Source organism: Oncorhynchus nerka, linkage group LG9a (genome assembly GCF_034236695.1).
Source record: "Oncorhynchus nerka isolate Pitt River linkage group LG9a, Oner_Uvic_2.0, whole genome shotgun sequence".
Lineage (NCBI taxonomy): Eukaryota > Metazoa > Chordata > Actinopteri > Salmoniformes > Salmonidae > Oncorhynchus > Oncorhynchus nerka.
The window spans coordinates 49,551,204-49,573,995 of NC_088404.1; the positions used below are offsets into that span (position 1 = coordinate 49,551,204).

The following is a 22,792-nucleotide window of genomic DNA, read 5'->3' on the forward strand; positions in this document are numbered from 1 at the left end:
CACATACCACATCATGGTAGCAACACAACATGACAACAACATGATAGCAACACAACATGGCAGCAGCACAACATGGTAGCAGCACAAAACATGGTACAAACATTGTTGGGCACAGACAACAGCACAAAGGGCAAGAAGGTAGAGCAGCCACAACTGTCAGTAAGAGTGTCCATGATTGAGTCTTTGAATTAAGAGATTGAGATAAAACTGTCCAGTTTGAGTGTTTGTTGCAGCTCGTTTCAGTCACTAGCAGCAGCGAACTGAAAAGACGAGACCCAGGGATGTGTGTGCTTTGGGGACCTTTAACAGAATGTGACTGTCGGAACGGGTGTTGTATGTGGAGGATGAGGGCTGCAGTAGATATCTCTGATAAGGGGGTTTATATAAATAAGCATCAACCAGTGAGTCTTGTGACAGGTATACAGAGATGACCAGTTTACAGAAGAGTATAGAGTGCAGTGATGTGTCCTATAAGGAGCATTGGTGGCAAATCTGATGGCTGAATGGTAAAGAACATCTAGCCGCTCGAGAGCAGCATTACCTGCCAATCTATAAATTACGTCTCTGTTATCTATCATGGGTAGGATGGTCATCTGAATCAGGGTTAGTTTGGCAGCTGGGGTGAAAGAGGAGTGATTATGATAGAGGAGCAAGAATGACAGTGTACAGTCTAGCCATACTCCCAAGTACTTGTATGAGGTGACTACCTCAAGCTCTAAACCCTCAGAAATAGTAAAAACACACCTGTGGGGAGAGGGGCATTCTTTTTACCAAACCACATGACCTTTGTTTTGGAGGTGTTCAGAACAAGGGCAGAGAAAGCTTGTAGACACTAAAGAAAGCTGTGTTGTTGAAGGTATAAATGGATGAGAGAGCCTCCTACTGCCTGAGCTATGTTGTTGATGTAAATTGAGAAGAGCGTGGGGCCTAGGATCGAGCCTTGGGGTACACCCTTGGTGACAGGCAGTGGCTGAGATAGCCGATGTTCTGACTTCATACACTGCACTCTGAGAGCGGTAGTTAGCAAACCAGGCCAAAAACCCTCAGAGACACCAATACTCCTTAGCCGGCCCATAGGAATGGAATGGTCTACCGTATCAAAAGCTTTCGCCAAGACAATAAAGATAGCAGCACAACATTGCTTAGAATCAAGGGACACATCCATAACCTGAGCGGAAACCAGATTGCATACCAGAGAGAATACTATAGACATCAAGAAAGAAAGACGACATTGAATGTTCCTGAGTGGTCAAGTTACAGTTTTGAGTTAAATTGTCTTTAAAATCTATGGCAAGACTTGAAAATGGCTGTCTAGTAATGATCAATAACCAACTTGGCAGAGCTTGAATAATTTTTTAAGAATAATGGGCAAATATTGAATAATCCAGGTGTGCAAAACTCTTATAGACTTACCCAGAAAGACTCACAGCTGTAACTACTGTGAAAGGTGATTCTAACATGTATTGACTCAGGGGGTTGAATACTTATCTAATCAATATACATTTTATTAAACATTTAATTTTCCATTAATAAAAATAAAAAAAGTTAGAATTTGTCTTCCACTTTCACATTAGAGTATGTTGTGTAGATTGTTGACAAAAAAAGAGACAATTAAATCCATTTTAATCCCACTTTGTAACACAACAAAATGTGGAAAAAGTCAAGGGGTGGGAATACTTTCTAAAGGCACTGCGTATATCCGCCTCACTCTCAGAGAAATAAGTAGTCCTGTTAGGTTTTATATAAAGAACTGTACAAATGATACATTTGTGACAACAATATTTTTTTTCAAGTTTCAAAAAATGAATCCATACAGTAATATGAGATCTGTATGTCAAATATTTACATTTGATATTTTATTCATTTAGCAGTCTCTTACCCAGAGCGACTTACAGTTAGTGCATTCATCTTAAGATAGCGTGAGACAACCACATATCACAGGCAATATACTATACGAACATTCCATTCCAGCTAAACAATGGATACATAGCATTTAGCAAAACATTTAAATAATAATAAACATAAAATCAATGAATTACAAATCTGAGAACAGTAATATTTTACACACACACACACACACGAAGGTAACCATAAGCAATCGTTTATGGTGAATAAAATTGGTTGATATAGCGCTTTGGAACCAAACTCTTCAATTTGACCACAGAACTGTATTCGTCCCATTTGGAGGAAAATTAAACCAACTCAGAATATTGATTCTTTCATTTTACACAGGTCAGTGAATGGGGGGGGGGGGGGAGTCTGCTCATGATAACATTGAACAAGATGATTAGTTGAAACGAGGTTGTCATGTCTCAAGAAAATGACAATTTCTGCAATTCAGTACTTTTTGAGATCAATACAAATCTAAGGAAATGGCCGTTAAGCTAGGTGTATTTCAACACGTCACTGTCAATGTTGATGTCACGATGGAAACTTTTCAGCTAGGCTTCTAACAAAACTATAAACTGTTGGAATAGGTTGGCAAATAGGTTGCCACAATTTGTAAGATAGTCATCATTTGTATGTTAGTTATGGTAATGATATATGATTCTTGAAAAATCTAACTTATAAAAATGCCTATTAGCTTGATATTTTGTAATACTCAATTGCTTATGTTTTTGTTGTGATTTTAGTCATTTGGTTTTAAATAGCAGTTTTTATAAAACAATATGCATCGCTCCTTAAAAAAAAAATGTAATAACGTATAGCTCCATCCATCACCTTACCAATCAAAGGGTTCGTCGTTGCAGATTGTGCTGTTAATATAATTTATGGAGTAATTTAGTCAATAAGGACACCATGGTTGCATTAAACACACTAATTATAACACTTAGAACACACCTTAACAAAAACAGGTGCACAGAAGACAATAGAAATGTATTTCATATAATTCATTGCAGTATTACAGTTAAGAAGGCAATTCAGATTCCAAACATGATGCACACAATCCATCAGGCCTATTTAACACAGCTTTGAATTCATGGTCATCCGGTAACTCTTGTAGAGGAAAACACATTCAAGCATAGCCTACATACATGCCATGACAATGTGATACTTTAACCTACAGGTATACATTCCCATTCATACAGTGCAGAGCATAAACATATGGATACTGCCTGTATCGACTGTCTTTCAGGGTACTTATGTAAGAACAACCCCAATGTCCTCATATTGCACTTTTTAATGCACTTTTAAAAAAAAAACTGTTTGAATTGGCATGGCTATATCTAGGTAACCATAAAGCCTTGTTCGCACTGGCAGTTTGAAGTGACTCAAATTCTAGTGGTTTGCATATCCGATTTGAATCCGATTGCTTTTCTACAGTCTGAACAGTCAAAAACCACATCGAATCAGATATTTCAAGCCACAGTTCAAACCACATTTGTCGGTGTTTTTTGAAATCAGATACAAATCGGATTCCTGGCAATGTGACTGATTTATTTGCCCACAAGTGGTTTTCAGACTGTTTTATTTGGCATAACTCGTTGCTTGTAAGCTACTCTGTTGACAGTTTGACAAGAACATGTGGTAGCTAACTAGCATGTTAGTCATGTACAAACAAATGAGTGAGTATGCTAGTAAGCTAAACAGCTAGCTAGCTTGTTGAATGTTGTGGCTAGCCAAATGGGCTAATTTTGAAAGTTGGGTCATCTTATCCTTTGAGGCTTAAAAGTGTATGTACACTATGATTTTGAACATTCAATGCAATTGGGAAATGTTCATGACAGGCACTAGGCAGGTTTCCATTGATCCAGGTTTATTGGAAAGCAATGTCAACAAAAAATCATTGCGACATGTGTAATGGCAGATATAGGAGACATTTTCTAAAGATGGACAAGATTTTTATTCGTTCGACTGGTGGATTTTTCTTTTGGTCGAACTTTCTTTATTGTGACAAATTAAAATGGAAAACGTTTTTTTTTCTAATAAATTCTGATTGCAGAATATTTTATTGACACATGATGTCATCACATAACTATAAAGCTCCACAACATTTAATTCTAAATGCCTACTCAATTATTGCATTCTTGCTGGCTTTCGAAGGCTACCCGAGACATGAAACGGGTAGGTGGGATGGCACACAGGTTGTCACCAATGTATCGATGTGCAATTTGCCTAAATGGGTAATGGAAACACTTCAGCCACTACATTTGAATTTGACACTGTAGGTTTTTGCGTTTTGTTGGGGTGTGACATTATGTCCAGCTGTTTTTATCGACACAAGGTTGTTCAATGGAAACACACCCTAGCCGGCAATTGTTGCATCTATTTTCTATGCAAACTTTCTAAATGTTGACACAAAATCACTGGACAAGTTAATGGAAGCAATAGCTACTGTTTTTGTCACCTTAGCTTGCTACAGTACATATCTTCTGAGTGAGAGGAAGCATGAGCACCACCACCAATCAGCCAACACCACTGCACACACAACAGTCGTTACTATGACAACTAGCGTAGCCATGTCAGCAAAGACTGCTTTGTCAGCAAAATCCGATTTGGTCACTTGTAACCTGCTGTTTGGACAGTCAATATTCCAAAACGGATTTGAAAAACAAAACTGATTTGAGCATTAAGGTCTGCATTAAGAGAACAACTTGCATGTTTTCTTGGTCTACATCACCATTAAAATAAAGTAAAAACAAACAAACAAACAAATTAAATAAATAAACAAAGGGGTACTCCCCTGAAGGTTACCAGTTGGTGACCACTGAGCTGTACTGTACAAAATAACATCATGTCATTATGGCTGGGAAGTTACCCACTATTGTACTAGGGATTGGTGAGAGAGAGGGGGTTCACAAGGATGGATGACTTCATCACACACTTTAGTGTGTGTTCTCCAACCCCTCCATATCATTCTGTCTCACACACACAATCTCCATCCCTTCCACACAAGCACACACTTCCCAAAGTTCATCCGTCCTCCTCGTCACTGTCTCTCATGGTGATACCTTGGAGACCGTCGCCAGCCTTGACCGCCACGGTAGTCTCCTCCGCGGTGAGTCGGTTGTAGACGGTCTCATAGCTTTTGTTGTTCAGGGTTCCATCCAGAACTCCTTGGAGCCGGAAGTCTCGGTACGTCTTCTGTGGGATGAAACCAAACACAAAAACACACACAGGACACGGAGGCAATGGGTAGCCGAGACTTTGTACAGTTGTCGGCTAATTCACAACTGGAAGAAACATTCTTAGAGCACTAGACTTAATATTTGGATTGAGGTACATATGTACATGTTTGGACGGAGGCCTACAGCTGAATGGTTACAGTGTACACACTCGCAACACTTCAACAATGCACGTTACCTTGACAATCTTGATGAGTGTTTTCAGCTGGTACATGTGAAGCTGCAAGTTCAGTCTGTCTGTCAGCCACACACACAGAGCCTTCATGGAGCTGGTGTACCATTGCTGTGAACACGCACACACGCAGACAGACACAAACAAGTCAGCTTATACATTTCTTTTAGCCGAGGTACACTGTAGATAAAGCAACATGTCAAGGTACAATGATTCTATACACTATATCTGTCACAAGGTAATAAGGCTGATATAACGTGGTTGTGAGCATGAAGTAACAGAAGATATAGCTGAGTTACACTATAACAGCAAATGTAATTTAGCTAAGCCAGATGGCTAGGCATAGGCTAGTGGTTGCCAGGACTGTGTAAATTGTTAAGAAATAGTATTTATTCGTAATTTTTGATTGAACCTTTATTTTAGCAGGGAAATCCCATTGAGATGTTTCAAGGGAGCCCTGCGTGTACACAGTCATACAAATGTGCAACATTTACAAATACAACGCAATAAAAACATACAATATTTCCAAGCAATTTAAGAAAAGCAATCACATTCCTTAACACGGAGGTCCACCATCAACAACTTGAGCTGCCCTAGAGGTAACAAAGCATCAAGGTGCAGAGAGCTCTAACCCAGATCATTCCAGACATGGGGGGCAAAAACACTGAATGCAGATTTACCTACTTCAATAGATATCAACGGAACCATCCCTGTGATCGGGTCTGGTGACTCGTAAGTCTGCAGTTGAACAATTAAGTAAGGTACAGCGGAAGTTTGTGCAAGAGGGCTTTATGAACAAAAAGAGAGCAGCATGTCAATCTACGAGACTTAACAAAGGGCTAGCCTACATTCTGATATAGGATGCAATGAAGTGTACTGAACCTGTCGCCCATAATAAAGCGAAGTGCGCTCTGGTAAACTGCATCTAGTGGTTTCAGTGAAGTAGAAGCTGTATAAATGGTGTCACCATAGTCTCGCACGGGCAGGAAAGTTGACTCTGCTTTCTGCTTTTCAGGGAGAGTCATGGTCTATTTCTGAAGAAGAAGCCTATTTTTATTCTCAACCTCTTAATTAACCCATCCATATGGTTTTTAAATTATAACTTTTCGTCAATCCAGATGCCCAGATATTTACAAGCGGGACACGATCAATGTGGGCACCATCCAATGTTGATATGCATAAATCATCAGATAATTTTTTAAGTGAATTGGACCACACACACACACACACACACACACACACACACACACACACACACACACACACACACACACACACACACACACACACACACTCAGTTGATTAAGATGAGCAAAAAAGACTACAAATAATAAATAATAAATAATACAAATACTGAAGCTATATGGGGAAATTATATTGTTTTATATTGTAATATAGTTGCTCAGAGAAAAATATTTTGGTTAAGTAATAAAAGTAACAAGTAATAAATAAATTGCAAAAAGATAGGTGTCGAAATTATTGGCACCCCTGTTTTCAATAGCTTGTTCACCCTTCCCTTGCGAGGACAATGGCACTGAGACTTTTTATGTAATGTTTTATGAGACTGAAGAACACATTGGGAGGGTTCTTTCTCCATACAAAATCTTTTCAGATCCTTGATATCCTTCGGTCAGCGGTTATGGACTGACCTCTAAGAATTTATTTGTGGATTGTGATGTGTGCTTGGGGTCGTTGTCTTGCTGTTAGATCCACTTTTGGCCAAGTTTCAGCCTCCTGGTAGAGGCAACCAGGTTTTTGGCTAAAATGTCCTGGTGTTTGGCAGAGTGCAGATGACCTTAACAAGGGCCCCAGGACCAGTGGAATCAAAACAGACCCATAATATCAAAGATCCACCACTGTATTTTACAGTATATGCGGCATATGCATCCTTCTTTTGAGGCCAAACCCACCACTGGTGTGCACGGACAAAGACTCTCTGAACATAGCACCAGTTCCAATCCAAGTGGCAATGCCGCTTAGCAAACACCAGGTGTTAACCTTTGTTGGTTGCTCTCATAAATTGTTTAAAAAATCTACCAACCCTTCCAAATAGCCTATTAGCTAAATGTAGATTTGGAGACTTGATGACCCTAGATGAGGTCAAGTTCTGTAATTCTCAAATGTTGTCCCTTCTTTACCTCCCAAACCATCTTCCTCACTGTGCGTGCGGACAAGATACACTTGTATCCTCTACCAGACAAGTGTACCACTGTTCCAGTGGTTTTAAACGTGTTAATTGTTGCCCTGATAGTGGTAAGTGGTATATTCCTTATTTTCAGTTTTTTTTTGTATCCATCGCTTGTTTGATGAAAGTCAACAACTATCTGCCTCTCTTCATTTGTGAGTTCTTTGCTTTTCCCAAGGGTGACGGATGACAAAAGGATTTTACATGCGATTTACCAAATGTTTATACCCCAGTGGAACAGGAAGCCATGGCAGGCCCAAATACAGTTCCTTAAGATGAGATTCATTTTAAAAAGTATAATGTTAATGCAGATTGAATTTTGTTTGATTTAATTTACAAGAATCTTTAAAGGTGCCAATCATTTTGAAATCTATATATTTTTTTCATATATTTAAAAAAAACTTGTTAAACAAAGTCTCTTTATCTGAGCAATTGTATTAGTATAAAATAATATAATTTCCCCTTTTTTTGTGTGCTCATTATCTGTACTATTTCTTTTAGAGTCTTTTTTGGTCACCTTTAAGGTGACTGTACATCTCATTTAACTTGTTTATTACCACATTCAAAGAGTTTATTGCTATATTTCCTTCAATCCCTTTTTGTATAGAAGACTAACATTTTCCATTGACAAGTTCCACAACACCCTCTCCAATCACACCAGACAACACATCACACAAGGTCAAAGGATAGGGTTTAAAAGGACAACAGTGTGCCATTAAAACCATTATACTTTCAAATATGCCAATTACTGAAGAATACCTGAATGTGTGGGTCTGAAGAGACTCACCTCCTTGCTTTAAAAATAGAATGCATAATGTGTTTGTAAATGCCTTTGTAGTTCTATTACCAGGCTGGCTACCTTTCACACCTCTCTCCTGGCTACCTTTCACACCTCTCTCCTGGCTACACACAGTATTATGCCAGAACATTTCTTCTTCATGCAAATCATCTCACAAGGTTCTTTCAATTAAGTCACTGGTATAGTATAGTAGTGTAGGTGTATAGATAGCATATTGTGTTTACATATAAAGTTAGCCGTTCTATTTGAAATTATGAGGCTTGGGAGTTTAGGGGACAAAAAAACAACTGAATTAAGTAAAAGGCAAAGTACACTGTCTGTGAACCCTATTTGGAGCCAGTGTGCCTCACTCTATACAGAGTTTGTTTGACGATGCAATATCCTACATTGAGCTCCCTGCTCATTGAAAGGGAAATAAAAAAAAACTAGTGGGGATGTTGGTGACTGAAAGCATCTGGGTTTCTATCAATGTCTTCTCAAGTGAGGACTTCTGACAAAGAGCATGACACTCTCTCCATAGTTCAGCCTGTCCTCTCTGATATTTTTAAAGCTCCCTTTCCAGAAGAATCCATCTCATTTCACTTTGAGTATCGTTGGCTCCACAACAGCCAATAAAAACATTAATACTTACAACGAGAGCCAGCCTACTCGGTAACAGGCTAGCCGCCCCCTGGCACTCAATGGGGCGAGCGTGAAATTGAAAATGGAGATGCACTTTAATTGAGCCGATTAGTGGAAGAGGGGGAAAACAGATGGAGGGAACAAGAGAGCGTTAACTAGACGAGTGAACGTCAGGTCGTTTGTTGTCATTAGTTCTCCTGGAACATTATTTATGTAGTTTGGTAGCTGAGTGTGTCTTTGTGGTGTTTCTGACGGCGAGATGTTAATGACACACTTAAGTGTCCCTCGGTTGACGTGGTTAAGGGCAGAGTGAAGAGAGCAGGGCCACACCTGGGGGCTGGCTGGAGGGGAGGGCTAGTTTGTGTGGCCCCTGTCAGAAGGCTTGTCCCCTAATATGGAGGACGAGAAGAAGGACTGGTCGCCCGCAAGGGCATGTATTACCCTCGTCATCAACAAAGGAAGCTAGACACTATCTTGGCTGCTCCTCAGGTGTAGAAACACATACAGTCAGGTCCCAATTTATTGGCACTCTTGATAAAGATTGTATAAAATAAAAAATACAAATACTAAAAAGATTGTGGCAAAATGATTGGCAACCATGTTTCAAATACCTCACCTTGGGAGGGTAACAATACTAAGCTTTTTCCTCAAATGTTTTGAGATGGGAGAACGCATTGGGAGGGATCTTAAATGATTCCTCCATACAGAATCTTTCCAGATCCTTGATATCCTTCATCTGCATTTATGAACTGCCCCCTTCAATTCAAAACACAGGTTTTTAATGGGGGTCAAGTCCGGAGACTGAGATGGCATTGCAAAAAAATATTTTGTGGCCAATTAACCATTTCTTTGTGGATTTTGATGTCCGTGCTTGGGGTTATTGTCTTGCCGGTATTGTCTTGTGGCCACGTTTCAGCCTCCTGGCAGAGGTAACCAGGTTTTGGCTTAAATGTCCTGGTACTGGGTAAAGTTCATGATGCCGTTGACCTTAACAAAGGCTTCAGGACCAGTGGAAGCAAAATAACCCCATAACAGCAAAGATCCACCACCATATTTTACAGTAGGTATGGGGTTCTTTTCTACTTAAGCATCCTTATTTCAATGCCAAACCACAACTAGTGTAAAAAAGGCTCAGTGCCGTTATGTAAAAAAGGCTCAGTGCCGTTATGTAAAAAAGGCTCAGTGAGTTATGTAAAAAAGGCTCAGTGCTGTTATACTCACAAGATGAGGTATTGAAAATAGGGTTGCTGCGGTCTAAGGCACTGCATCGCAGTGTCGCGGCGTGACTACAGCTTGGGGTTCGATCCCAGGCTGTGTCACAACCGGCCGTGACCGAGAGTCCCATAGGGCGGCGCACAATTGACCCAGAGTCGTCCGGGGTAGGGGAGGGTTTGGCCGGGGGGGCTCATCGCGGTCTTACTTGCCTCATCGCGCTCTAGCAACTCCTGGTGGCGGGCCGAGCTCCTGCAAGCTAACCACCAGGTCATCAGTTGAACGGTGTTTCCTCCGACACTTTGGTGCGACTGACTTCCGGGTTAAGCAAATGGGTGTTATGAAGCGCGGCTTGGCAGGTCATGTTTCAGAGGACGCATGTTTTGACCTTCGCTTCTCCCGAGCCCGTTGGCGAGTTGCAGCGCTGAGACAAGATCGTAATTGGATATCACGAAATTGTGTAGAAAAAGGGGGTAAAATAATAAAATTATAGGGTTGCCAATAATTTTGACCCTTATCTTTTTGAGGAACAAGAAATACTTGTTAAACAAAATGTCTTTATCTGAGCAATTGTACTAGTATAAAATAATATAATTTTCACATTTTTGGAGCATACAATATAGCTCAGTATATGCATTTATTTAATAGTCTTTTTTGCTCATCTTTATCAAGGGTGTCAATAATTATGGCTCCGACTCTATATGCATGCATGCAAACACACCCACACATACACAAGTAAACCATACACACACATGCAAACACACTTAGAAACAGCTGACCAATACAAGCTGATGGCACCCAAAAGCAGCAAGAGCTACACTCATGCAATGCAATTACCCCCACACATAAACAGACAGATGTGTGCACATTAACACATCTATGGAGAGATCATCACATTTCCCAGCACACACAACCACAGGCGGTGAGCGTGTGTGTGGTGACATGGTTAGACCCTGACGTTGTCTCTCCTCCTAGTGCATGACTGTGGGTGTGTGGGGTCCATTAGAGCTGTGCCTGCCTCCTCCGTCTCCCATCCAACCCCCTCCCCTTCTCCCCAGCCCCAAATGAACACTGCTTTACTCCAATCTCAGTTTCCACGTCAAGTTTACAAACCCAATCTTAGAGGGTAGCAATGAGGAGGGCTGTGCTTGCGTGTGTGTCGGATGGATGAATCGTTTTTTTGTTGTTGTTGCATGCATTGTCAGATAGGTACGTATGTGTATGTATGTGTGCCTTAGATGTGTGTAATTGTGTATGTACCGTTATGTGTATGCATTTCATCTTATGTGCTGAACACTGAAGGTACTCTGTGACACACTGCAACCGCAGGATATATAGAGGAAGTAAGGGGGCCACACACAGGGCACCTCTCAGCATATTTCAATGGTAGACAGGTCAACAAAAACCCTGGGGGGTTAGCTTGGGCCCTGGAAGTAGTCACAATGGGGTACTCTCACTGTGAAACAAGTGTCCTCTCGCATTCATCACATCATGCGGCCTCCCCACAACAATGAGAGGGTGCAAATGAGATAGGGAGAGGAAAAGGGAGGGCAAATGTGTGAGGGAGAAATGGGAAGGGAGGTGCATACAGGTTAAGAGGGGTCCAGAGAAGAGGGGGGAGTTTGTGAAAAGAAAAGAGGGGGGGGGGTTTAGGAGGTCTAAGTGAAAATAAAATGGTTGAGAGAGGGAGATATAAAGTAGAGTGGAAAGCACTGGTCAGGAAAGGGGAAGACAGAGAGCTGAAGAAGAGAGAGAAAGGTGGGGGAAGTGTGTATAACATGAGAGGAATAGGGGTGCAAGGAAAGTGAAACAGTGGGACAGAAATAGCAGCTGGTGAGATGGAGAGTGTGTGTCACTGTATCTATGAGTGAAAAGGAAACAGAGTTTGATTTTGTGCATGTGTGTGTCTTAGTGAGAGGGAGGGAGTGTGTTTGTGTGTCCACTACCGCACATTTAAGGTTTGATGGAATCCCACACACACCTGACAACGATTCACCTCAGAATAGGATAAATAAAGTGGGTGAAATGTCTCCTTTTCATGCTGTTTTTCATTCAACACCTACGTATACTGTACTGGCATCACAATACAGCAGATATATGGTCCACTGGTTCCAATTTCTATTGTGTTTAACAAAATTAATTTAACTATTTTAACATAGCGTTGTAAAAATGACAGTTACTCACTCATTCTATGTTCTTAGTACGACGAAAACGCCTAAAAAAAAGTAAAAACATATACACACAAACAGGGGCGGCAGGTAGCCTAGTGGTTAGAGTGTTGGGTCAGTAACCAAAAGGCTGCTGGATCGAATCCCCGAGCTGACAAGGTAAAAATCTGTCATTCTACTCCTGAACAAGGCAGTTAACCCCCTGTTCACCGGTAGGATGTCATTGTAAATAAGAATGAGTTCTTAACTGACTTTCCTAGTTAAATCAAGTTTAAATATGTATTTTTTAAATCGTCAGGCGGAGTTGTGAAGTTGTCTGTCTGTTGTTTGTACTATTGACTTCAAAAAGTACAGGTAAAAACATTAAATGCTAAAAAGCAAGGCATGTGTATAGTATAACATTGTGTCCCTTCCAGGTTTCAATACCATTGTAAACTCAGCAAAAAAAGAAACGTCCCTTTTTCAGGACCCTGTCTTTCAAAGATAATTCCTAAAAATCCCAAAACTTCACAGATCTTCATTGTAAAGGGTTTAAACATGGTTTCCCATGCTTGTTCAATGAACCATAAACAATTAATGAACCTGTGGAACGGTCGTTAAGACATTAACAGCTTACAGACGGTAGGCAATTAAGGTCACAGATATGAAAACCTAAAAGGCCTTTCTACTGACTCTGAAAAACACCAAAAGAAAGATGCCCAGGGTCCCTGCTCATCTGCGTGAAAGTGCCTTAGGCATGCTGCAAGGAGGCATGACGACTGCAGATGTGGCCAGGGCAATAAATTGCCATGTCCGGTACATCCAAACATCACACTTACTGGACAGGTACAGGATGGCAACAACAACTACCCGAATTACACCAGGAACGCACCATCCCTCCATCAGTGCTCAGACTGTCCACAATAGGCTGAGAGAGGCTGGACTGAGGGCTTGTAGGCCTGTTGTAAGGCAGGTCCTCAGCAGACATCACTGGCAACAACGTTGCCTATGGGCACAAATCTACCATCGCTGGACCAAACAGGACTGGCAAAAAGTGCTCTTCACTGACGAGGCGTGGTTATGTCTCACCAGGGGTGATGGTCGGATTTGCGTTTATCGTCGAAGGAATGAGCGTTACACCAAGGCCTGTACTCTGGAACGGGATTGATTTGGAGATGGAGGGTCCGTCATGGTCTGGGGCGGTGTGTCACAGCATCATCCGACTGAGCTTGTTGTCATTGCAGGCAATCTCAACGCTGTGCGTTATAGGGAAGACATCCTCCTCCCTCATGTGGTACCCTTCCTGCAGGCTCATCCTGCCATGACCCTCCAGTATGACAATGCCACCAGCCATACTGCTCGTTCTGCGAGTGATTTCCTGCAAGACAGGAATGTCAGTGTTCTGCCATGGCCAGCGAAGAGCCCGGATCTCAATCACATTGAGCACGTCTAGCACCTGTTGGATCGGAGGGTGAGGGCTAGGGCCATTCGCCCCAGAAATCTCACAGCAAGAACTGGCAAATCTGGTTCAGTCCATGAGATGCACTGCAGTACTTAATGCAGCTGGTGGCCACACCAGATACTGACTGTTACATTAGATTTTGACCCCCCCCCTTTGTTCAGGGACACATTATTCAATTTCTGTTAGTCACATCTGTGGAATTTGTTCAGTTTATGTCTCAGTTGTTGAATCTTGTTATGTTCATACAAATATTTACACATGTTAATACGTTTGCTGAAAATAAACGCAGTTGACAGTGAGAGGACGTTTTTTTGTTGTTGCTGAGTTTATGAAGCAATACAGACTTAACAATAGCCATACTCCTTGCTATGTCTACAATAATATAAATATGTTTGTTGTTTAGCAAAAGGTTGTTTAGGTATTGGATTAGGTTGTTGACAACATGTAAACTATATTTCATCTCCAAATGTTTATTGAAAACATAAATACATTTGCACAATGAGCACTTTTCCTCACTCAAATACATTGTTACAATTGTTGCTTAGATAGCTAGCGAATTTTAGCCATATTAGCATTGACATGAAATTACTCAAAACACCTCAAAACAAGACATGCCATCAAGAAGAAGATAAAACTAGTTGAAACAAGCCACCTACGATTCCCCACATGGCAGCTTCTTGTGATTGTTGCTAGCTCTCTGACTGTTCACAATCATAACAAAGCACGGCTTCCGGCCCCATCGATGCTTGCGCATAATTTTCGTGACGTTGCCATCCAACCAGTCTTACAAGGTGCAAGTGTGAGTGCACGTCATGGTCAACAAACTTACGTCAAACAGCTTCTCGATGTACATCTCCTCGTTGACGCGGTCTCGCAGGATGTCCTGGTTCTGCCGCACAAATGTTATGTAGGTATCAGCCAGGTCCATCCCTGGCTTCTGAGAGCAGATAGAGAGAGGAGACAGGGAGAAGAAGAGGAGGAGAGATGAAAAAAAACACAAGGAGGCGATAGATAGGGTTAAACATGGGGAGTGTAATAGGAAAGACACTATTTGTAAACTGGTGTGTTCGGACTTTAACACCTAAACAGAGAATGGCCATATTCATTGCCTTAAAGTGGACATCAGCAGTTGAAACAATAACAAAGCAAACTCCCCCCACCTGTTTCGCTAAAAAGCTAAGGGGCTGGAAAAATGTAACCATTCTCAAATTATGATGAAAGGGCTAAACATCCATGATATCAAAATGATAGTTTTAACCATGTTTTGAGGCTGTACAGTCATGGCCAAAAGTTTTGAAAATGACACAAATATTAATTTTCACAAAGTCTGCTGCCTCAGTTTGTATGATGGCAATTTGCATATACTCCAGAATGTTATGAAGAGTGATCAGATGAATTGCAAAGTCCCTCTTTGCCATACAAATGATCTGAATCCCCCAAAAACATTTCCACTGCATTTCAGCCCTGCCACAAAAGGACCAGCTGACAGCATGTCAGTGATTCTCTCATTAACACAGGTGTGGGTGTTGACGAGGACAAGGCTGGAGATCACTCTGTCATGCTGATTGAGTTCGAATAACAGACTGGAAGCTTCAAAAGGAGGGTGGTGCTTGGAATCATTGTTCTTCCTCTGTCAAACATGGTTACCTGCAAGGAAACACATGCCATCATCATTGCTTTGCACAAAAAGGGCTTCACAGGCAAGGATATTGCTGCCAGTAAGATTGCACCTAAATCAACCATTTATCGGATCATCAAGAACTTCAAGGAGAGCGGTTCAATTGTTGTGAAGAAGGCTTCAGGGCGCCCAAGAAAGTCCAGCAAGCGCCAGGACCGTCTCCTAAAGTTGATTCAGCTGCGGGATCGGGGCCCCACTAGTACAGAGCTTGCTCAGGAATGGCGAGTGTGAGTGCATCTGCACGCACAGTGAGGCGAAGACTTTTGGAGGATGGCCTGGTGTCAAGAAGGGCAGCAAAGGAGCCACTTCTCTCCAGGAAAAACATCAGGGACAGACTGATATTCTGCAAAAGGTACAGGGATTGGCCTGCTGAGGACTGGGGTAAAGTAATTTTCTCTGATGAATCCCCTTTCCGATTGTTTGGGGCTTCCAGAAAAAAAGCTTGTGCAGAGAAGACAAGGTGAGCGCTACCATCAGTCCTGTGTCATGCCAACAGTAAATAATCCTGAGACCATTCATGTGTGGGGTTGCTTCTCAGCCAAGGGAGTGGGCTCACTCACAATTTTGCCTAAGAACACAGCCATGAATAAAGAATGGTACCAACACATCCTCCAAGAGCAACTTATCCCAACCATCCAGGAACAGTTTCGTGACGAACAATGCCTTTTCCAGCATAATGGAGCACCTTGCCATAAGGCAAAAGTGATAACTAAGTGGCTCGGGGAACAAAACATCGATATTTTGGGTCCATGGCCAGGAAATTCCCCAGACCTTAATCCCATTGAGAATTTGTGGTCAATCCTAAAGAGGCGGGTGGACAAACAAAAACACACAAATTCTGACAAACTCCAAGCATTGATTATGCAAGAATGGGATGCCCAGAAGTTAATTGACAGTATGCCAGTACGGATTGCAAAGGTCTTGAAAAAGAAGGCTCAACACTGCAAATATTGACTCTTTGCATCAACTTCATGTAATTGTCAATAAAAGCCTTTGACACTTATGAAATGCTTGTAATTATACTTCAGTATTCCATCGTAACATCTGACAAAAATACCTAAAGGCACTGAAGCAGCAAACTTTGTGGAAATTAATATTTGTGTCATTCTCAAAACTTTTGGCCACGACTGTACAGTGTTTGTTGACATTTACTTCGTTTACAAATATTGGAGTAAAACAAGCTTATATTTTGGGTTCTGATGGGGTACAGCCATTGAACTAAGCTCATGATGCATTTATACGTTATACTCTTCAAGAATCAATGGGTACATATCATTAGTAAGGTCAAAAATTGATGTAGCTATGGTAGATTTCCCCTTTAAAAAGGCATATTTCCGTTGAAACTCAGTGTCCATGTTTTCCAACTGCCGCATTCTAACAAATCCCCTTCTCTTCAAGAGATGTGTAAGAGGTACGACTCTGCACACTTGCTGTCAGAATAACAAGCGGTGGAGCTGTTACCAACTAAACATTTAGTGAATGTCAAAGCAATCGTGGCGCCAGAGGAGAGAGGCCAGAGGCAGAAAAAAGGGTTAACCCTCTTCCATTCACACTCTCTATGTCAGTTGGAGATGTACACTGTAATGCTATTGTAATTGCTTTGACATCTTTCACACCCGCTTCTCAGGGCCTTAGATAGCCCCCCGGGGCCTGCTGTCCTACTACAGTGCTGAACACGACACGCCAACTTCCCTGTGGAAAAGGAGCTTCTGTATGTGCGAAAAAAAAAAAGAAAAAAAAAACGAGCACAGAAAACCCCTTTGACTGATGTTCTTCCACGGAGATGGAAGAGAAGACTGTGATTACCAACTGTAATTGTGGCAACCGAAGCGGAAGGTGGGTACCTGACCCAGTGGGGTAACTAGCCTCTGTGTGTGTGGCATTATCTTCGGTTGAGGTAGTTATTAGAGCTGGGAGCAAGTCAACAGGGGCCAACTGTACCCAGTCAGCTTTCCAGTGACAGAGGTGATTCTGACGTGACAGGGATGACCCTGATGTGTCAGAGGTGGTCTTGACCCTGACTCACTGTCATGTGACTACTCTAAAAATAACAGCTTTCACACTTGGCGTAGTCACCCACTGTCTAGGTCACAGACAGGATTTTTTGAACTTTGTAAGATGTAATTGTAATTCAATTCATGACCCTACACTGATAAACGATAAGTAAAGTAAAATAATCACATTTTATTTAAAATTTTAGCAGACGCTCTTATCCAGAGTGACTTACAGTAGTGAGTACATATAGTTTCCATACTTTTTCCAATTGGTCCCCAGTGGGAATTGAACACACAACTCTGGTGTTGCAAGCGCCATGCTCTAGCAACTGGGCCACACGATGTATGTGACCCAACATCGATAAAAACTTCAATCAAACCCTGTACAAATACAACTACATTCAACCCAGCAAAGCATCATACAATCCTGTACATTTCAAAGAAAGATGTTGTTCATTCATTGTCATTCATTGTTCAAACCCCCGAGCTGACAAGGTACAAATCTGTCGTTCTGCCCCTGAACAGGCAGTTAACCCACTGTTCCTAGGCCGTCATTGAAAATAAAAATTTGTTCTTAACTGACTTGCCTAGTTAAATAAAGGTAAAATAAAAAATAAAATAAAAACATAACTGGGGTCCATTGTTTTTGGTTGAAATTGTTTTTATTTCCTGAAAAATAAATGCTCCCTTAAAAAGGATTGACCCGACCACAAATGTGTTTGCAGCTACCATCATTTATGTGATTTTACCGCTTAGTTTGATAAAAAAGACGCTGGAGGGGAAAACCTGAGGCACACAATAGTAGATGGTGCTGAGGACTCACCTCTGCTCATGCATCCAAATAGATATTTGTTGCTTGACTGAATGGCTTATTTTCAGTTGCCTAGCAGCAAAACAGCCTTCCTAAAATGTGTTAAAAATATATACTGATTGACTCTCAGATCCATAAACTCATATTCCCCTCAAAATATCCCTACATTTCCTCTATAAAACACATTTCACTGAAATAAAACAATGAGACAATGAGTAGAGCTTCTTTATAGATCACATTTTCCTTTGTTATCCATGCTGTTCCTACATTAATAAAATAGGGCATCCAATACAGAGTGTAGAAATATGTTTCTCACAAAGAAATGTATTTCATACTGTAGAAATGATGTAACACAAAGTGACATGAATGTATTTAATCAAAGGTTACATTCAGTTCACAGTAATTCATATGGACCTTTGATGAGCTGTACTTCAGTGTCACAGGGGTTAAAGTACAATAAGGGTGAGGAGGGTGAGATGCGAGGTCAAGGGGGGGTTGGGCATGATGATGATTGACAGGGCTGTCAAAAAACTGTAATCCAGTGGGTGGAGATGTTAAATCCGCCACTTCCTGCGCTGCAGTGAGTGACAGTATGAATTGGACAGGTGTGGGGCTGTGTGTGTGTGTATCAGGATTATTGGGAGTATCACTGTCCCCCCACTGCCCCACCTCACACCCCCAAGGGACCTCTCTATTCCTCTCTTTCTATCCCCCTTTCCATCTCTTTCAGTAGCTCTCACCTTCTCTCCCTCTGTGACAAGGTGACAAAGCAGTGTGACATGGAAGCATGGTAGAGATATAGACAGAGGCCACGTTCCAACACTGCTACAGTCCAGATTGGGGCCTCGCACAAAATACACACCGGTCGCCCTCTGTCAAAGAACAAACTTTAGTTCTGTACTTGACTTGTAGCCAAACACGCTAGACACAGACCCGCAAACACGCTAGACACAGACCCCCACACACACACACACACACACACACACACACACACACACACACACACACGCAGTTCCAGACCGTCAACAATCCAGTGTGAAATGGAATCATGTCAAAGGGAAGGATTAAGAGAAAAGTGTGTGTGGTGGAGGTGATGGAGATAGACAGAGGGTGTGGGAGTGCAGAAGAGGGTGAAGGAGGAGAGGAAATGTGGAGCCAGGCCAAGTGGTGGCTGAATGAGAGGTGTACAGTTAGGGTGAGGCAGCCCGGTTAACCTGATGGGGATAAGCGCTGGGAGCTGTGGAGACAAAAGAGAGAGAGAGGGGACAAAAATGTGTTGCTGTTAATTATACACTGCCAGTTCGGTTTCCTACCCTGGATCGGTTTCCCCCAGGTGCAGTTGGGTGTGTGTGTGTGTGTGTGTGTGTGTGTGTGTGTGTGTGTGTGTGTGTGTGTGAGTGTGCGTGAACCAGTAGGGTGCACTGCCAACACGGGGCCCTTGAACAGCAGTCTTCACAAAAAAGGAAGGGAGGGACCGAAAAGAGTTTCCTGCTAAAGGCCCCAGCGACACAACCCTCCTCTTCTCTTTAGCCCACCTGTAACCAGGGGCGTAGCAGATTTCGGTTCCCTCCACACAAAAGCACAAGGTGGAGGTCACATTCTAATTTCAGGTGAAGGGAGGAGGAGGAGAGGAGATTTGACAGGCTCAGAGCTCTGGGAAAAAGTGCCAATAGGACACATGGGATTTGCTGAGTCAAGGACAGGCGGGAGGGGGAGGACTGAAGAGAACCACACAAAGGTTTGGCAAAAGGCTTTTGCGAGGCTCTGGCTTGGCTGTCTTTATCAAACGTTTACAGGCTACTCATGGATTATGAAAAGAGTGTGCTTGGTTATCATAGAGTGAAACCACCTCTTGCTTTGGGTTAAAAGTAAGATTTGTGGACCGAAACAGAACTAAACCCAGCCCACGATGGTGAATGGACTGAATCTTAAACAGGGCAAAGCTTTTGATAGCTTAAGAACAAGAGTATGTCACAATTAACCTTCTACTGCAGCAGGCTAAATCAGGGTCACACAGAGTGTTTTTCTTGGTAGTCTTAAATAAATCTACTTTGAAACAAAAGTATACACCTCACACACCTGGTTAACACCAGCTGCCGCTGGTGGAATGTTATTCATATTTTTCATAATTTTGTAATTAATAAACATTATTTAAAAACTCTGATGGAAATCCGGTGTTTCTATGTCAAACAATTTTGTTATATTTCAGTCTTCTGTTTTTTTTTAAGCCATAGCAGGATGGGCTCATTGTAATGTACTGGAATGGAATTAATGCAACGGTATCAAACACAGCAAACATATAGAAACCACATGTTTGACTCTGTTCCAGTTATTCTATTCCATCCATTACAATGAGCCTGTCCTCCTATAGCTCCTCCCACCAGCCTCCCCTGCATTCCATCCATGAGGCCACTAGGTCATTTGACTGCAGGAAAGGGCTACGTGTCTAAACTGACCAAGTAATGACACCATGGCCCAAATTTGAACAACCTACCTCAACATTCTACTTTAGCTTTACAATCCCTGACCACTGGAGAGTAGGCGTAATGTGCATGTCCTTCAGCATGTGTTGTTGCGTCTCTCTTTTGGTAATTGGAGGCCTTCCTCATCGCTGTTTGTCATTTTTCTGTCTGCTGATATAGAGCTCCTGCTCCCTGCCATGGCGCTGTCACTCATTAGTGTTGCTGTGGCGAGTGGTGACCGCCCATGACCGGCACCTTGGCGAATCGCTCCAAAAAGTTTTCATTAGACAACTGGGGCAATAATTAGCCCCGCACGCCGCCTCAACCTTGAACGCTCTGACACACAACGGTGGTACGAGGTGAAACGTTAAAAATGATGACAAATCTTGAACAATATGATCCCCCTCAATGTCAGCTTTCGTTCCGAGCGATGTTTCTTTTAGACAGAAATACATTGTGCAAACAGGTTCATATGAGAAAGTAAGACATCTTTAGAAATGAAGGAGAAATAATACTCACTGGCACATCCACATACTTGGCAGCCGCTTTCACCTTCGAGGCAAAAGGAAAGACACAAAAATGTTCAACTGAGCAGATTTGGTTGCAACAAATAAAGCGTTGCTTTTGTTAGCACTTAATGCACTGAAAGCGCTGCTACTTGCCGTGAAAGAGAAGATCGAAGAAAATAACGTCCCCTCGTCATATCTGGAGAGCTTGGAGAGAACGGCGACTAGAGGTCCAGCAAACTCCAGGGGAGAAGACAATCAGACATGTTAGTTTGCCATTTGTAAAGGAATATGGGGTATGAGTGCACAGCCTGAATGACTTTCTCCTGTTCAAATGATCTATGTGTTCCTGTCATCGTTTAATTAGAACATATTCTATCATATTTTGCATAGAATATGAAAATAAAAAGCAGGTGTAATAAAACTGGGTAAGGTTAGGATCAAGTTGCTGTAGAACGGAGAAGGAATGATAATGTGATTCTTAGCAAAACGGACATTTGATTTGAGGTGGGCTGACATATACTGCACAGGGAGGATGTTGTCATTGAGCCTGTGGAGGATGTGCAGTAACATACTGTACCTTTGAGACCAGGGAGGAAATCATGTCTTTAAGCGTGTCATCGATCAGGTCGTCGATTTTCGAATGGTACTGTTGCTGAGAAGATGGTAAGGAAACAAACAAACAAGCATTTTAAAAATCTATGAGGGAGATAAGGTGAAAATGATTCCTTCATCCTGTCACGCACGCACAAACACACAAGGCACGCATGGACGACCACACTCTCTCCCCTTCTCTCTACCCCGCCTCCCCACCCCAAACATTCAGCAGAGAAAATCTTCCCATGTAGTGCCGCTGAGTTAAGCAGCTAATAGGGCCATTATGTGGCTGAATGGCATTCCCGCTCTCGTTGGAAGGCAAAGGAATTCGAAGGATACTTTTTGTGCTTCCCCACAATTAGAGCAGCCTTGTGTTTCTCTAAAGCACCGGTCCAGCTGCGGGGACCAAAGACTCTCACTAGATTCAATTAATCCGCCATTTCATGTCTCATAACCCCCATATTCATGGCTTTTTTCCCCTCCTCAAAAAAACCAATGGCGCAGCCAGAAAGAGGTATTGATAGAAAAGAGTAAGAAAGAGAGAGATGGAGGGAGACGGTGGAGAGAAGAGGGAGGGAGAACCTCCATTTGCAGTGTTGAATGGCTGGCTGCCTTCGACGCTCGCACAGCAGCCAGAGAGTTCATCTCTTAGCGACAATGCCCTTTCACGGTGCGTCTAAAGAACACCCAAATTAAAAATTTCAATCAACAAAGCCCGCAGATCAGTGACAAATTGAGGGTGCATGGAGGTCACTATCGGCAGCCCTAATTTTCTTTTCACCTTTTTCTCCATCCCACGAAATGGCAGCTTCTTTCATAAACTGAATTTCAAGCGAATCTTAAGGACTTTTTTTTTTTTACCTCAATTAACATTGCTGTGTTTTCTTTCTGTTTTATAGAGGGGGCCTAATTGTGAGGTCCTTCTTCACATTAGAGAATATTAAATTGTGAGGTTTTTGCCATGTGTGCATCACACTCAAAATAACAATGATTTATTTTAAAAACATTTAACTGGTAGCA

At 42.0% G+C, this 22,792-nt stretch overlaps 1 protein-coding gene across 1 annotated transcript in view; it reads right to left on the reverse strand.

The window, feature by feature from the left end:
* Positions 1 to 2,248: 2,248 nt before the first annotated feature.
* Positions 2,249 to 22,792, reverse strand: part of LOC115134470 (calcium-dependent secretion activator 2-like) — a 178,825-nt gene continuing 158,281 nt past the window's right edge. The window contains exons 22-27 of the mRNA XM_065022669.1: positions 21,756 to 21,830; positions 21,332 to 21,415; positions 21,189 to 21,221; positions 14,554 to 14,661; positions 5,305 to 5,409; positions 2,249 to 5,085 (exon numbers count right to left, since the gene is read on the reverse strand). Of these exons, the coding sequence (XP_064878741.1) occupies positions 4,915 to 5,085; positions 5,305 to 5,409; positions 14,554 to 14,661; positions 21,189 to 21,221; positions 21,332 to 21,415; positions 21,756 to 21,830 (576 nt within the window). The 3' untranslated portion in view covers positions 2,249 to 4,914. The remainder of the gene's footprint in view (positions 5,086 to 5,304; positions 5,410 to 14,553; positions 14,662 to 21,188; positions 21,222 to 21,331; positions 21,416 to 21,755; positions 21,831 to 22,792) is intronic.